This window comes from Psammomys obesus, unplaced genomic scaffold (genome assembly GCF_907164565.1).
Source record: "Psammomys obesus unplaced genomic scaffold, mPsaObe1.curated_primary_1811, whole genome shotgun sequence".
NCBI classification, from domain to species: Eukaryota; Metazoa; Chordata; class Mammalia; order Rodentia; family Muridae; genus Psammomys; species Psammomys obesus.
This window is the reverse complement of record NW_026595981.1, coordinates 1,028,332-1,045,749: the sequence shown is the minus strand read 5'-3', so window position 1 is coordinate 1,045,749 and position 17,418 is coordinate 1,028,332. Positions and strand designations below refer to the sequence as shown.

Below are 17,418 nucleotides of genomic sequence, written 5' to 3'. Positions count from 1 at the left end.
TTTTTTTTTTGGTTAATTCTGTTGAGATGGTAATGCAGTTAGCTTGTTAGTAAAAACACCAGCCAGTTCCCAGTGGGGCAGGTAGGTCAGCAGCAGTGCACATTGGGCCAGTGACCAGGGAGCACCCATATTCCTGGCATAGGGATGGCACAGGCCTAAACTCAGCTTGGAGGGGGCACAAGAGGGCCTCATTCTGTGCTCTCCGCTATGTCTGCCCAGTGCTCTCTGGGACAAACCATCCACAGTAGGCAGCCTTCCCACAGGGTAGTCCTTCTTTTCAAAGGGGTGGTGGGAGACAAATCAATGGATCCCAGCTTCCTTTGCTGGGGGAAGGGGTAGCTCTCCACCAGAGCTGCTCAGTGTCCTCACAGGGGAACCCTGCCAGCTCCCAGGACACCCCTTTCTCCTCCAGAAATGTATTTACCTGCTAAGAAGGCAGGTCCTATGCTCAGACAAAGATTCCAGAGCCCCCCAAAAGGGACCAAAAGCTTCCTGGTGCTGGCCGACAGGCCTCTTTGTTGTAGATCCTGAGCAAGGTGGACCCAGGCAAGGCAGGCCCTGTAACAAAGAGTAAGAAAATGGCACAAGAGGGAGGCACAGAGAAAGGAGCTGTGAGCCTCAGTGACACACAGTAGGGCCTCAGTGCAGAGATGCTGAATAATCAAAAGCAGTGCAGAGAGCAGCACCAAGGTTGCAGGGAGGCACTCAGGAAGGCACTTGGTGCCCACTTGGTCACCATTCAAATCTCCAACGGGCAGGTGGCATTAACCCATGGTCTGTTTTTATGTTCTTTGAGACTGTCTCATGCAACATAGGCTGATCTTGAACTTGCTCTGTAGCCAAACCTGGTTTTGAAATCTTGAGTCTCCTGCCTCCACACCACACCTCCTGAGTAATGAGCTCTTGAGAGTTAAAAGCACTTGGTCACAGTTTGACCTCTGGCAAATGTCTGGTTCCACAGCCTTCTACCTGTCTGCTTACCCTGATCTGTTGAGGCTACAGGGAAACCTAGCAGGCCTGCCATAGGCCCAGAGGAATCATGCAGGAAGTTATCGATGTCCATTTCACAGCCACAAGAGCAAGGCATGAGTCTGGGGCTGGGTTTGCCTTTCTGCTGTTTTCTGAAAGAAGGGGCAGATGGGAAGTCAGGGTGGGCAAGGACAGAAGTTGGGAGCAGCAACTGTTAGAAAAGCCCCCTGCCCTGTGGTTTTCCAGTCAATGAACAGTTCAGCAATGGTTCCACCATCTCTCCCCATCCCTGATAGACAGGGCGAGCAGTTCAGATCAGAGTGAAAACACTCATTCTAAACAGGTACACCCTCGTGCTAGGTAGCCCATCTGTGCTGGCCCTGAGATTTCAGTCCTGCCTGCTTTCAAGTCTCGGCTCTGGATGACAGGCACCTAAACTTCAAAGGGCAGCCAGGGGCGGGCAGGATGATGAGGAGAACAACATGGAATTCTTTGGGGAAGGAAGTTACCGCTGCTACTCACACCGATGGCAGCAGTCTCGAGTGCCTACTCTGGGTCAGGCCACAGCAAAGTGCCAAGAGCTTTTTATGAGACGTCTCCTTTCATCTTTCCAACGCCACGAAGTAGGTACTATTACAACCCCATTTCATGGATGAAGAAACCCAAGCCCAAGAAATAGGGTAACTGCCAGGATTTGAGTCTGGGACTGCCTAGATCCCAGCATTTAATGACCCACCCCCAAAGCTTCCTATGGTGGAAGCTTCTGCTAAGAATCAGCCACTGCAGATTAAGCCAGGGGGTCCAGGCTCTGCAGGGGGAAGCTGGGAAAGGGGTCCTGGACAGAAAAGGGTGTGTTGCCAGTGGGTTTGAACACTCTGTGGACTCTATTGCCAACCATTGTCTTCTCCTTAAGATGTATCTTAGGTGTGTAAATCTTTTGTCTTCCAGTGTGTATGTGTATCATGTGCATGCCCAGCACTCAGAGAGGACATTCCTCTACAACTGGAGTTTACAGGCAGTGGAGAGCTGTGTGTGCGTGCTGGGGACCAAAGCCAGGTTCTCTGCAGGAGCAGCCAGTGCTCTGAACCACTGAGCCACACCTCCAGCCTTGATGCCAACTACTTTCAATGCTGTGTGACATTGGGAAAATCATTATAACTCTCTGAGCCTGTTTCCTCAGCTGGGAGATCAGACCCCTTTAGTACCCAGCATGACCTTGAACTTGTTATGTATAGAAGGATGACCTGAACTTCTGACACTATTGCCTCTGGATGAAAGGCATTTGCCACATCTGGTTTGCATGGTGCTGATGAACCTTATGCTTGCTAGGCAAGCGCTCTACCAACTGAACTCTACCCTCAGCCTAAGAATCTAAAAGTCTATCAAATCCCTCAGTTCATATTCCTCTTCCTACTCAACCTTCAAAGCTCTCCTATAGTCACAAACCACCTAGCACCAAAGAGAATGGCATGGCGCCTCCGCAAATTGCCGTCGTGGGTTCCCCAGTAATGATCTTCTTTACTGGATACTAAGGCATGTTCACAGCGCGCGCGCGCGCGCACACACACACGCACGCACGCACGCACGCGCACATGCACGGGCGGGGGAGGGGGAGAGAGTACCTCTTTTCTGATTCTTGCTTTGGGTTCTGAGTAGATACTCAGGAATCACAATGGCTGTCACTTACCTCCCATGATGGCTGCCTCTCACCCAACCCCTGTAGAGACCCCCCACCTCCTTTCTCAGCTGTCACAAAGCACAGGAACAAATCTGTCGCTGTTGGCCGTCATGTGGTCTCTCACAGTGGTCTCAGCCAATCTCAGGGGTCTTTGCATGGCATATTATAGGGCACTGGCGCACACTGTACGCAACCAGTGTGTGGCCAGCGGTGGAGATGCACACCTTTAATTCCAGTGCTCGGGAGGAGTTATCTGAGTTCAAGGCCAGTCTGATCTACGTAGGGAGTTTTAGGCCAGCCAGGACTACACTCTGAGACCCTGTCTCAAAAAACAAACGCTGTGATAACTGGGCTTAGTGGAGATGCTGGGTCTCAGCCGTCAGGAAGCAGAAGAATCACTGGAGCCCAGACGTTCGAGGCCAGCTTGGGCTACCTAATGGAACTCCTATGTCGGAACAAAAACTAAAGGCCTACCAGGTTGTGGTGGTGGCACTTGCCTTAGATCCCGGCACTTGGGAGGCAGAGGCAGGTAGATCTCTGAGTTCAAGGCCAGCCTGAACTCAGAGAGTCCCAGGACAGCCAAGGCTACACAGAGAAACCCTGCCTCAAAACACAAAACAAAACAAACTAAAAAGGCTTAGCACAGCTGAAAAAGGTGCTCAGGAGAGAACCAGGTCACAGGTCACAGGTCACAGGTGTGCAGGCTGCAGGAAGGACCTGTGTGAGGAAGCACCCTGCAGGCTGCGCTTCCCAGCACTTGCTCCTCAGGCTGTGCGATTTCAGTGATTTTATCCTTTTTGAAAGCCTGTGGTTTTCTACCATGGGTATGTACTATCTGGCAAGTTGAAAAAAAATTACTCTGTGGCTGTTGAGCTAACCAAGCCTCCTCCTGCTCGGTACTTAAGGGTCTGCAATAATAAACTCCTGCCAATCTATCTGACCACTAATCTGCTACCACTGATCTGCACCTGGTGACACAGACAGTGACACAGACGGACTGCCCTGTGTGACCTGTCCGACCTCTCCTTCTCCCACAAAGTCCAGCCAAGCGATAGAGAGAAGGAGCCCCACTCCAGCCCCTGTCTCTACTTGAAACCACCTGCCCCAACACCTACAGTTTCATTTCCCTCCTCTCCAGCCCGGGGTTTCTCCCATCAGACTGAGGTCCCTGAGAGAAGGGGCTTCACGCCTGCTTCCCTCTGTACCACGGTGAGATTCACTTACCCAGGAAATGGCAGGGCATGTGCCCAGTGGCAGAATGTTGGCTTAGCAGTCACAGCGCCTTGGGTTTGATGCCTAGCATGGCCAAAGCCAAAGCCAAACAATGCTAGGCAGGAAATGATTACAACACACAGGGGCTCAAGCCTGGCCAACACTGATGGTCAATATAGACAAAAAGGACTGGTGTTTGAGGCAGCAGGCAGACAGACAGACAAGACTGCATAGGACCTTTGTGGTATAAAAGAAGGGCAATGGGACTCAGCCTTTGGCCATGGAAATAGCCAAGAAAAGTGTTCAACCCTGATGCAAGGGGCTCACCAGACCCACCAAAGCTCCCCAACGCCATCAAGACTGTTGCCTTGATGTCTGGGTTGAGTTGACTGTCCAAAGTTGACTGATAAGTTTGGGCCGGGCCCTAAACCCTGGCCCTCTGCAGAGGAATGTGAAGCCAACTCCACAGGCTACACCTCAGTCTGTGGTCCTGTCCCCACCCCCCGGCAGCCAGCTGTGCTAACTGGCACATGCTTGCTGCAGGGCCTTTGTACTTGCACTGTGGTTCTCCATGTGGAGAGACCTGTTCCCAGGCTGACGTGGCTCTGATCTCGCAGAGCTTACTCCTTCCCTGGCTTAGGCCCCAGGTCCAATATCGTCTTATCAGAAAGGCTTCACAGCCAATCTCTCTAAATCAAAAGCTCTCTGGTTACCTTCCATCCTTTAATTAACTCTGCAGATTTTGTGCTAAGCACTTTGTCTTACTTGAGAGATTATAGTCAGTGGTTTATTAGCTACTTCCCCACTCTCAGCTACAGAGTGTGTTCCATAAAAGCAGGGGACCTTAGTTTATCTGTTTTACCATCCCCTGCCCAGACAACAACAGGCCACAAGTCAGTAGCCAGGTATGGTGGCTTACATAATCACAGCATTTGGGAGGTCGAGACAGGAGGATTGTAGTGAGTTCAAAGCAAGCCTGGGCTACATAGTAATTTTGAGGCTAACCTGAACTAAAGAGATTGACCCTATCTCAAAACAAAACAAAAAACAAAATCCCAACAGTTGTGACCTTCATATTTGTGAAATGGCAGAGATCCCTCCCATATCCTTCTTGCCTCACCCTGTGAAGATAAAATCTGAAAGTAGTCATAACCCCTTCCATGTCCTGACAAAAGCCATGGCCTGACTCAATCTGAGGCTGTCTTCTGGTAAATACAGCTGCTAACACTAACAGAGCATGAAGCAGTGCATTGTGGGAGGTGAAGCAGAAAGGCCAACTTAACGAGTAAGCCTCTGGTAGCCATACTGAGCCATGGGCAAGATGACAATCTAGGGTAAAGGAGATGAGCTGGCTGGGCAGAGGAGGGGCCAGAAGGGGAACTGCAGAGAAGCTGGGTCCCTGAGCCATCTCCTTCCTAGCTAGGGGCTTGGGAAGCATGGGTCTTACAACATTTGCCCATTTTCAACAAGTCTTGATTCTGCAATCAAATGTGTCCTCAAGGCAGACTCACTGGCCCACTAGGGGCAGTGGGCCAATTACAGGAAGAAGAAAACCACTACCACCTGCAGCCAGCCCCTGGCTGGCCTCTGCCCCAGCACTGGACTGGGTGATACGATGTGCCCTTCAGCAGCCTCCCTGTCTGACCCGGCAGGGCCGCCAGCCTCTCTCCCTCTTCTCAGATTTTCTATTGAAGCCATAGGCCTGGGCAGCAACCCCGAGGCCTCCTGTGCAGAGAGGAGAAGATCAGTTCAAAGGAGCAAGTCATTTTTACAGACAGGAGAGAAGACGAAAGAGCAGCCTTCTCACCCCAGGCACCACCTGCGCTCAGCTTGGGAGAGCAATTTCACCTCCCCAAGTTCGGTCCAGCCTCATTTAAGCAGTTCAGATCTCAGAAGCCCGGAGTGTCCGCCAGAGATTTTTATTTGCCTCAGAATCAATAGCACAAATTTTGTTCCAAAAAAATCTGCCAAGTTCAAGCCTAAACTTTTCCAAGTGAGAGTGCTGTTCCCCACCCCCGCCAGCCCTCCCCTGAACACACACACAGAGCCTGTCCTGCTGGGTGCCTCTTTCCATGCCTGGGAAGAGGAGACTGAAGGAGCCCCGACAGCCCTGGGCTTGCACAGGCTTTCTAAACCCTCCGGTGATTTGGAGCTAATTAGACCCGGCCTTGCTGCTTGGGGCAAGGGGGACCCGGCCTTGCTGCTTGGGGTTGGAGTGGGGGTTGCACAGGAAACACCTTTGGATCCTACCCTACAGTTCTCCTAGCTCCAGAAACTTTGTTCTGAAAAGCTCTAAAGTTAGCAAGGTATCTGAAATCCCAGCTTGAGACCAAGGCAGTAGAAACACTAGAACCGGGAGTTCAAAGCCAGCCTGGGCAACATAGTGAGGCCTTGTCTCAAAGAAAGAGAACAAAACCTCCAGGATTTCATGATTTCATCTTAAGGCTACAAAACACTGGTAAGTTTTTTGTATTTGAGTCTATGTATAGAATCAACTACCATTCATTTATCAGCCCATGAAGATACATGTTAGCTTCTGGGCTCGCGTGTGTTTTCCCCAATGTCACAGGCTGTGCTCCACTTTGTGCTGGTTTAGTTGGACCCTAGTGGAAAACAGAGTATGCATGGATCGAGTAGTTGGATGAATCTGTGAGGTAGGAACACTGAGGCGTACACGGGGTGTAGTGGGGTACTGAAGGAGAGGGTGTGCTTACTGAACCCAGACACAGAACAGTGCTGGCAGGACCAGGGTGGCAGATGTAGCCAGGGCCTGCCCAGGCCTCAACCTGCACCTTTTCAGCTTTCAGAGCCTGCCTCCCAACCCCTGCATTCCAGAGGCTTTCTCTAGCAATGGAGCTAGGTTTGCTCAGTCCTGGGCAGGGCGAAAGCACTGGGCCTTAGGACCCCTCAACAGCCTTGCTCTGCCCTGGACGCTTGGGAAATGGCATGTAACCCTGCCAGGCTGCTAGGCTTTCCTCTCAGGGTGAGATAAAGGAGACGCATGCTCTCTTAGATTGTACCCCAAAGTATCCCCAGAGAGTTTAAGTTCTGGACAGCCACAGTGGGAAGCTGTGTGGCAAGCCTTTTTTTTTTTTTTTTTTTTTGGCTTATTGCCTTCTCTCTGTCAGCTCACTCACTACTTGTTCCTGGCATTTCCCGGGATCACTTCCCACATAAGCTACCTGCTTGAATCTTTGTGGGCTGCACTTCTGGGAAAACCTGTGGGTGACTTTTCGTGTCGGTGTGCACAGAAGTCATGGTGGCTCGTCTCTGCCGGAACGGAAGCCCATTGTTGAACTTGGACAAGCTAACCTTGTGGGGCAGACAATAGGATCGTGAGTGGTTTAGAACTGACCATCAGGGATAGTCACTAGAAAAACAGCACAGGGAGACAGAGGACCCCTCTCTCTGGTCCAGGGATGAGTTCCCAGGAGGCAAACAGGAGCTGCCATCTAAGAACAGACGTTCAGGGAAAAGCAGCAAGGAGTATTCTAGGCAGATTTATTTGTGCAAATCCTTAGAGATGAGGAAGAAACATGATCAGTAGGACAGAAAGTCATTGACTAGACCCGGAGCTTAGAGTCAAAGAAGGGAGAAAAAGCTCAAGTGTAGGTAGGGGAGGTGGGGGCTTGAAGCCAGGCTAGAAAGTCTGGGCTATCCCCTCAAAGAGAAAATCACTGAAGGTTTTTAAGCAAGTGAGTGACAGGGCATCACACAGGACCCCATAAATATGTGCGATCTTAATGTGTCAATGAAAAAACCAGGGCGACAAGAGCACACAGCTCTTCGGAACCTTGCCGCAATGAAAAGCCCACATTGGGCGAAGGCAACGGAGGAGGCAGAAAGGCAGCTGGGCTGGGGTGGAGGCTAGGACAGCAGCAAAGGGAGGAGGGTGAGGGGACTCCAGGAGGACTCTGGGGAGGGGGAGGGGAAGCTCATCATCTGGGACTTCCGGTTCTTAGGATGTGGTGCATGGGGAAAGATGGTGCCGGATGTGGGGGAAAGAGCAGCTTGCCAAGACACAGGGCAGGGACAAACAGGACTTCAGCTACGAAGAAATATGATGATGTGGCAAGGGGGTATCATGGTGGGGCCCATGCCAAGGTGTGCCCCTGAGGGATTACTCCACGCAACAGATCTAGTATAAGAAGGTTATTGGGGGAAAGGAGAGGAGGGCCTGGAGAAGGGACAGAGGCAGTGAGCAAGCCATGGGGCAGAGAGGGAGAGAAAAGGGGTGCTGAGAACAGAGAGAGAGAACATGTAGGAACAGAGAGAGAGCTGGGGTGGTGGGGGTCCTTTTATCCAGCAGCTCACACCTGGTGGCACCGGGCAGAGGCAAGGGATGAGGGAAGACGTTGCTAGGTCCCCGAAGGCAGGCCAGCAGACTCACCTGTATGCTAACACCAGGGAAAGTAGATTTTGATGTATCAAGGACGCAAGAGGTGGGGGCATCTGAGGAGGGTCCGCTGAGCAGATGCCAGTGGGCATCAAAAGCAGCATGTTCTTTAGGATAGGCAGACGGCATGGTCAGAAAGCCCTCCAAAGGAGAGTGTAGGGAGACAGGGTCCAGGCACTACTCAGGGAAGTAGCTCAATGGAAGACGGTGAAGAAGATGCAGCTGGGAAGGCAAGTTGAGAAGAAGCAGCAACAGGTGACTGGGAGAGACCCAGAAAGTGGCCATCACGGAGGTCAGGGAAGAAACAGGACAGTCAACAGAGTCAAGGGCCACAGCGACAAAGTGAGAAGTCTGGCTTTAGGACGACGGGGAAGTGGAAACATGGAGGCTGCTACTCCAGATAATCCCTCCCAGGACACCAGGACGGGAGAGCCAGAGTGGGAGTCACAGCGTACTGAAATTGCAGAAGTGAGCCCCTCACCGCAGAGCCGCCCCTCACTGCAGAGCCCTATGCTCCAGGGAAGAGGCGTGTTCTCCCCATTAACATACCAGTGGCCTTCCAGTGTGCAAGAGAGCCTAGTGGAATCACAAGTCTATAAACTGGAGGAGCAGGCAGCGAGGCAGAAGGGTGGATGGAGAAAGCTCATCCCTTAGTTGCGGCCAGAGTCCTACCCTTATGTTGTATATTCCTGACTCTGACGCTGGGGAACATCGAAGACCCTGTTCTACCGCTGAAAAGTATCTAGAAGACTATCAATCCAGCCGTATTAGAAGGGCTTAAAGAGGAAATGATACACCCAGGGTCCTAGTGACTCAGCCACAGAGATGGACCCTCACCCAGTGTCAGGACTCCAACTGTGAGGGTCTTCTTCCCATGATTCCACAGTTCCCAGAAAGAAAAGGGTGTCACCAAGGCCAAAGCCAGGGCTGCCAGAGGGCTGCGGTCAGTTCACGGGGAGAGAGAGAGAGAGGGAAAAGTAAGCGCGCGCAGCGTGTCGCACACGTGGTGGGTGAGCAAGCTGCCCGCAGCGCTGGGACCTCTCTTCTCCAGCATCCTGCCTGCCCAGGCTGTCCCCACACTGGCCACTGAGTGGCCTCCTCAGGCCCTGTGTCCCCTGAGAATGGCCAGCTCAGTCCCTGGCCCATCTCGCTACATGTCTCTTCTTTCCTTCAGCCTGCCCAGACAAGTCCATGAATAGAACATTAAAGGCAAAACCTTCTAAAAGAAAAAGCAGCTCCCTGGTAGGAGTCGCCCCACTAAATGTCAAACGCAGAGCAAGGCTTCCTGCCTTGTGTGCTTCTCACTAATGGAGGCACCTTGGCCTCCATATCCCATCATCCAATCGCACTATAAATAAATCATCGCAAGAAGAATGCCAATTTTTCCCCTAGGGCCTCATGAATCTCTCTACATAAGCTTCTGTAAAGGCCTCCTTCACAATCAGCTGGTCACGGGCCCAGAGAGAGCCCCGATCACTTGGAGGCAGAAAACCTCCGCCTCCGTGGGTTGAGAGTTTGGAGGCCAGTTTTTCTACTGACTCAAGGAAGACTTTTGCTCTGTTTCCTGTAGACTAATAAAACTGTCACCACGATGCTTGCACCCTCTGGAAAAAAGCCAGTGAGCTGCCAAGAGGCTCTTTCTATGGGGGCTGCAGTGGCTCGTCCCCTGGCAGGCGAGTGATGATTCGTGCCCACCCACCCCCTTTCAGGGCGAGCCACACACCCACACGCAAGCTTTGTCCCCAACTTGTGGCACACCACCACACTGGCCCACCCACTCCCGAGCCCCAAAACGGAGTGGCTCACCATCCTGCCATGGCACCAAGCCATGCTAGAGGATGGGAGCGTGGGTGCCAACATCTGTGCCAGTGCCCTTGGGTGTGCACTTGGGGTGTGCTGCTTTGCAACAGCAGACCTCTGACATGCACTCTAGGAGCTGCATGCTCAGCAGGTGTGTTTCTAAACACACACACACACTGCCTTGTGCCAAACATTTGGCTGCACAAGCACACAGAAGCCCCAGAGCAACTCTCGTGAATGAGGCATCAGGGGCTGCTTGTAGTTTCATCTCCAAACTTCGCTGACTGATGAGGCAGTAATCGCAGGCTCCGGAGCACCCATGTATCTGCCAGGTCAGATGCCTCCTAACTGGGTGGAGGGAAGCCTCCCCTCTGAAGAGGAATTTTGCTCTTTTACACCCGAACATTCAGCTAGACTCTGCCTTGCTTTGTGTGGGCATTTTCTGTGGCTGGAAGGGCACAGAACCATCCCTGGGTCCTGCAGGTACCATCCAGGCTCGTAGACTATGGCTGGACCATAAAGAGAAAATCCAGCACAGCTTGCCAGCTGCCATCTACCCCGGCCAGCAGGTCGCTGGACAGAACACCCACCAGCCAGTGTGGGTGTGGCTGGGTTGGCCAGTCCTGTTAGCCTGGGAGAGGTGACAGGGAGGACAGCCTCTGGGGAGGGCTGAGAGTGTGGGACCAGCCCAAATAAGGCACCGGTTTGGGCCTGCCTCAGGAATATGAAACAAGCAGGAGAGCACCTGGCCTGGTCTGTTCCATGTCTGCTGCCAATAAAGACACCAGAGCAGCAGCAGAGGAAAGGAAGGTGGCCACCTGGACTCGGAGGCGACATCAAATATGAGATAAAGGAGGCAGTGGTTTGGGGTTCCGGTCCCAGCCAAGGAGCTTTGCTCAGCACCCCACAAAACAAATGTCATAGAAATCAAGACAGATGGGCACGTGAGCCGGTGGAGCCTAGGGGTTGGGAGGGTGAGAAAAGCACGGGCCCTCCCAGAGGGTTAGCGTGCACCCAGATGCCTCAGGAGACCAGGAGACTGAAACCTAAGGAATCTGGCTATGCCTCAGCTTCTCTTTTTTATTCTTATTTTAATTCTGTGTATGGGTGTGAGCATGTCATTTCAGGTGCCTGCTGAGCCCAGCTGGCATCAGGTCCTCTGAGGCTGGAGCTACAGGTGGTTGTGAGCTATCTGATGGGGGTGCTGGGAACTGAACTCCAGTCCTCTGCAAAAGCAGTATGCACTCTTCATCTCTCCCTCCCTGGGTTTTCTCATCTTTAAAACAAGAATAAGCGCAGTTGGATCTTGCTGGGTGACGGTAGATGGCATGGTGACAGGCATTTAGCTTAGCTCACAGTAAGCGTTAAGCAGATATGAACAGCTTCTGCTAATGGGGACAGTGGTTGGCACAAGTGGAGCCAAGAAAATTCAAAGAATAATCCGTGCCCTGCTGTCCATTTTTTGACATCTGAGTCTTTCCCAGCTTTCTTTCTCAAGCATACCTGGAGACTTGCCCTACTCTAATGAGATGCTGACCCAGTCGTGCCTCCTTGCCCAGTCCCTCAATACCAAAGAAGGCACCGCAGAGTCTGTGGGCTTAGGCACAGGCATGAGGGGTCCCTCCCTCACCTCTCTCTGTGACTCATTTTTTTCTGTTTCACTTTTCCCTCCCATAGTGCCAGTGACAGACCCAATGTCTCAGACACAGTACTAGATAAATGTTCTACCACTGAGCCACATCCCCAGAGCACTCTCTCTCTCTCTCTCTCTCTCAGTATGTGTGTATGTGTGTTATACTGGCCTTCAACTTTCACTCCTCCTGCCTCAGCCTCCTGGGTGCCAGATTATAGCCACCATGCCGTGCTAGCGCCCTGACTCACTTCTGCCCAGGGTGGCCTGGCCATTACACCCCAAGGAGAGGGCCGCACTCGGCTGAGGTCCTGCCTTCTGCTGTCCCTGGAGACTCTGTTCCCGTTTTGCCAACTATTTTGCTTCCTTGGCCATCTGTTCCCTCCCTGTCATCTCCTCTCTGCTTTAACCTTCGCCACTACTTCCCTGCAGATGGTACCGAACAGACCCGTTCTTGACATCCTTCATGATGCCTGCTCCCTCCCTCCCTCTCTCATCTCCTTGGCACAAACCACTCTGGCCTTCCTCAGGCCCCATCCCAAAGATATGTCTAGAGCTCGGAGGCAGATTTACCCACAGGCTCCCCCTATTTGGGTCCCATCTGTTTGCAACTCTGCCTTGGGTCAAGAGGCCAAACACCTACCCCTCCATGACTTTTCCTAATGAGACTCCCTCTATGAGATTCAGCCAAGAACCTCTCCTGGCTCTAGGCGCATATCCGCTATGATTCTCTCCATAGTAAAGGGCTAAGGGACAGAGGGTGAATCAGAGCCCAGAAGATCTGGGGCTCATTCCTACAGTGAAGCAACAGTATCTGAACTGGGAGTTTTGGGTCCTAAACAATTTCCCTATAGAAAGTGGACTTAAAGGCTTGGTACCAAGGAACTAACCCTAAGCCGTCATGACAAGAACTGGATCAAAGACGCTGTCTTTGATCAAACACCTTGTCCAAGCTCACTGCTGTACTTACCTCACTTACTGCTGGGTATGGTGGCACTTAACTCAGCATTTGCGGAGGCAGAGGCAAGGAGATCTCTGTGAGTTCAAGGCCAGCCTGGTCTACATAGTGAGTTTTAGGACAGCCAGGGCTACACAGAGAAACCTGTCCGAAAACAACACGACAGGAAACAGAAACCCCACACCTTCCTTCCAGCTGCAGAGGAGACCATGCCTTAGTGATGTGACTTAGCAGCTTCCTCTACCTTTCCTCTCTGCTGGAGTGTCCCTAGAATGTCTCCTCTTAGCTTTTCTGGAAAAAGGACCAAGAGCTATGAGGAGAGGCACAGTCCCTGAGAGGCCAATGGCGAGGGAGCATTTTGGTGAAGTTGGTTCCACCAGACTGCATCCCTAGATTGGGACAGAAACAGATTGGAGACATTGAAATTCTCTGGATTTGGACTAAAAAAAGCCAAATATCCCAGTTCTTTCTAGAAAAGATCTCATATTTCCCCTTCACATCCTTCCCACAGCACAAAGGAATGCCTTGGCCAGCCATGAAACACTTTCTTCTTTCCTTTGGGGCTGAGAAGACCCATTGCCACTATTCTGGGTCCTCAGCATTCTCAGAGAGATGTAGCGATGGAGCTGATCACATTTACCCTGGGGAGGCTCTCACGTCACTAAGGGAACTCTGTGGACCCCAGCAGCCACCTGACAGCACCACACTATTTCCTTCCCTGCTCCCCTTTCTTCCTGAGAGGAGAAGCCCACTCAGCTACCCAGCTAGCCCATCTAGATATGGACACCATGAGAACACAGTGCATCTTACTGGGTTGCAGGCCTTAATCTAGCACTTGCTGAATTATTTAGGGATGGCATTAACTTATAAATGAGTGTGTTTGACTGATTTTGTGGTTGATGTACAGATAAATTCTAATGAAAGACAGCTACACGATTTTAAATTATTAATTAGACTGCCACTTAACAAAGCCTATTTGGCACTCTATTTCCTTGCTTAACAAGACAAAAACTTTAAGGAAAGGGCTCTGTATTAGCCCAGAGGCTCCTGATTTGCATTCTGTTTTTATAGCTCTAAAAATGAAAACCATAGATCCTGACCTCAAGCAGGCAACCCTGGCACAGCAGAACCCCCAGCAGGCCGTCCTTCCTTACTGGAGAACGCTGGATGGCTCGAGGCCTTGTCTGCCCTGATGCCTCTCATCTCCCTTGACCAGAGGCTTGCTTTTTATCTCCCTGGTTCTGTCAGTGCAGGCTATGAGCTGGAAGCACTGGCAGAGCAGATGCCGAAACCTTCAGATACCAGCACTCTAAGCAGCTAGATTTCACTCCAGAGGTGGTGGCCAGTGGAATCCCTTTATGAAGAGATAAAGATATCTTCTCCCCTAAACCCCCAAAAGACATGACAGAAATAGCTTTACTAGGACACTCAGAAATCAGAGAGATGACTCCCATGGTTTAGGGTTTATTCTTTCCTTTTCCTCTAGGAAGAGTACTTTTTTCTTCTTTCAAACCGCCTTCCAAATGATAAACTATTAAGCTCACCCAGCCCCGGAACCCCATGTAGGGTTCTGCACCAGCTAGGAGCTATCTTCTCAAGCCAACCTGTACACCTTGCTGTTTGGAGCCCTTGGGAAACAGTCTACAAACAGAAACTTCAATGGCCACCTCCCTTGGTATTAGCCCGAGGCATAATTTGGCTTTCAGCACACACCTAGAATCCACACAAAGAATCTGAGCATCTTCCACAGGCGAGCAGAAAAGACAAATCCATGGTATCGCATCAGCGCTCCCAAAAGAAAATTGCCCAGGAAAGGACCAAAACAAAAGTCATTTGCTCACAGTGTCCCAGGAGTAGGCTCCAGGCCACCCACACCCCGCCCAGCCTTGGCAAGGGCTGCTATGCTCTGTTTCCCTCAAGCCAACCCAGGTGTGAACCTCAATTCATGGTCTCTCTCTAGCCAACCTCTTTTGTGCAAGAAGGGAGAACCAGCCCAAGTGGTGAGCACACGTGACTACCAAGCCTCCAGTGGCCATCTCTTGGGCAGGGAAAGGGTCCTTCTCCCAGGGAACATCCCCCAGAATGCACTGGACTTCTGGTTAGCAAGGATTCCAGAGAGCTCCTGGAAGCTGCTAGAGCCTCCCCCGGCACCTAAAGCACATAACTAAGGTGTGTGGGCTGCTTTGTGGCTCTTTCTTAATTGTAAACTGCCAAAAGACAAAAGACCAAAAGGCAAAGGAGATGTCAGTTCTTCCCCATTATCTCCATCACAGACCTGCAGCCCAGACATGGCAGCCTTTTCAAAACTGCCTGGGAACCTTCCCCACCAGAGCGAGTCCACATGCTCCGTGCCCAGGCTTCTCAGACTCTCCAGCTCTGTAAAAATCACCTTCCTTCTGCAGACACTGGGCCTGCACCCCAGCACTGCCGAGTGCTGAAATGACTTTCTGTGTCTTTCTGCAGGAAAAGGAACTGGGGTGTGAGACAGTGAAGCAGTTCCTCTAACTACTGCAGAGACTTGCCCCACACCACAGCAAAAGGCGGTATGTCTCCCCCCTCCACACGGGGCCGACCCACGTGGAGGGCACAAGTCACAAGTTTGGGATTGTTCTTACAAGGTGAGGCAAGCAAGCCTGCACGGTTGCCCTAGGCTAGACCACCACTCAACCTCTCCTGCTCGCACCGAAGGCGTGGCTTCCTCACGCACCTGTGTGACCTGCTTATCTGGGTCTCTCCTATCCCCCCGTGTCTGCTTCTCCGCCCATCCCCGGGCTGCGCTCCCGTAGCCTACCTCCGCTACCTCCCCCTGCCCGTTTTCTCCTTCCCCATCCTGCTGTGAGGTCAGAATCTTGTGCTTACGACACCTCGGTCTGTTGCCATGGAAACAGGGGCGGATTAAGGCTGGAGCGCGGAGCGCAGGGATCAGGCCCCTCCGCTACCTGAGCTCCCGCCTCAGCTGGCTCCCGCAGGGCGGGAGCAGCCAGCGCCGGGCTCCGCCGCTCGGCGGCAGCCGGGCGGAGGCGAGGGACGGGGGTCCCAGCGGGGCGCCACAAGCGGCCTCCGGGGGCCGCGGAGGGGGTGGGGCGGAGGGCAGCGAGTCCGCGGGCTCACGCGTGGTCACCTGCCCTTTCTGGGCCCGAGGGACAGCACCCCGCACGGCAGCCACGTGGGGGCGCGGCAGGGCTTCCCCGGCCCCCGAGCCAACTTTGCCGCGCTCCTGCTGCCCGGGAGCCCGGGCGAGGTGGTCGCCCGTCCAGTTGAGCCGGCGCGGCCTCGGCGACCGCTCCCTCCGCCCCGGGCGCGGAGAAAGTTTGCGGCCCGGGACCTGCGCCGCCCGCCGCTCCCCGCCCTCGGTCGCTGAGTGCTCGGGGCCCGGCCCCGGGGCTGAGGCTGGGGTGCCGGGAGGGTGCCCGCGTCCGGGCGCGCCTCCCGAGTTAGAACCCGTGCTGGGCGCCGGGGCCGCCGCACCGGGGCGCGGGCTGGGCCGGGGGCCGGAGCGGCAGGAGCAGGGGCGGGTGCCCGCGCGGGGTTGCAGCCCGCGACTGCAAAACTTTGTAATGGCGGAGCAAAGGTCCCAGGAGGCCGGCTCGCTTTTCTAGCAGCGGCTTCTCACTGCGCTCTCCGCGCCCTCGAGACAGGTCCCCGGGGCCGGGCCCCTCGGTCCACGCACAAACCCCGCGTCTCGCAACAGGCCCCCACCGGGAGCTCGGCACCAGCAGCAGGCGCGCGGCGGGCGCCCGCGACAACAGCCAGCCGGCCGGCGGGGGCTGCCTCCGGACCACTTCCCCCGCGCCCGACGGCGCCCCGCGCCGGCGGCTCCGCCCGGGTCCGCGCAACTCCAACTTGCCCCCGCGGCTCCAACTCACCTTTGCGAAGCATGTTGGCCGCGGGGCCGCCGCTCCGAGGTCGGCCTAGGCGCGCTCCCTCCTGGGGTCCAGATTCAAATCCCTGGGCGCCAGCTGCAGCTAATCCGAGCGCGTCGAGGCGGGGGCAAGCCGGGGATCCGCTCGTGCCCGGCGGCCGGCTCGCGCAGGGGCATGGTGAGCCCAAGCCCGGCGCCCGGGGCACCGGCGCCCGCCGGCCACCGCCGCGCCGCCGGCCAGCCCGGTGCGCTCGCTCAGCCCTGTGGCGAGCGGCCGGCTCCACCGAGCCCGCGGCCTGATTCCGCCGCCCCGAGCACTTTGCGGGCGGTTTTGAGGGGGGACGCCGCCCCCCGGCCGGCCGGCCGCTGGCCCCTCTTCCCCGCCCCCTCGGGCGGCTGCAGAAGGGCGCCCGCTCGCGCAGCCCGGCTCCGGCGAGAGCGCCCGGCGCGCGTTTGCAGGACCGAGCGAGAGCCGCCGAGCGGGGCGCCTCCCTTCCTCCCCCCGGCTTCCCCCACCTCTCTTCCTCCTCCCGCCCTCCCTCGCTCTCCAGCTCCCTCCCTCCCTCCCGCTCCCCGCCCCCGCTCACGGAGCGCCTCCCATACAAAATTTATGAAAGTGCTCTCAGCTCGCGGTGCCGAGCGCCGTCCTAATCCCAGGGCAGCGGCGCTCGGCCGCGCGGCGCCGCCTCCCAAGGTGTTTGCGCTGCGCCTGCCCCCGGGGACGGTCCTCTGCCCGCGTCCGTCCAAGTACCTGGCCCAGCCCTCGGCGTGTCGTCGGGCCACGGGATCGCCCTCCCCAGCCCCGCAGGCTTCTCGGAACGCGCACCCGCAGCCCAGCCCCCGCCTCCTCGCCCTTCGCGGCTGGAGGTCACCGAGAGACGCGGCTGGAAGCGCGTACCCGCCCCGAGCCTTG

General features: G+C 54.5%; 1 protein-coding gene across 2 annotated transcripts in view; it reads right to left on the bottom strand.

The window, feature by feature from the left end:
• The window catches only part of Rtn4rl1 (reticulon 4 receptor like 1), a 72,675-nt gene extending 55,655 nt beyond the window's left edge, over window positions 1-17,020 (bottom strand). For both annotated transcript variants that reach the window (XM_055619942.1, XM_055619943.1), the window contains exon 1: window positions 16,510-17,020. In XM_055619942.1, coding sequence (XP_055475917.1) covers window positions 16,510-16,522 — 13 coding nt within the window. In that variant the 5' untranslated portion in view covers window positions 16,523-17,020. The remainder of the gene's footprint in view (window positions 1-16,509) is intronic.
• Between the last annotated feature and the right edge of the window lie 398 nt (window positions 17,021-17,418).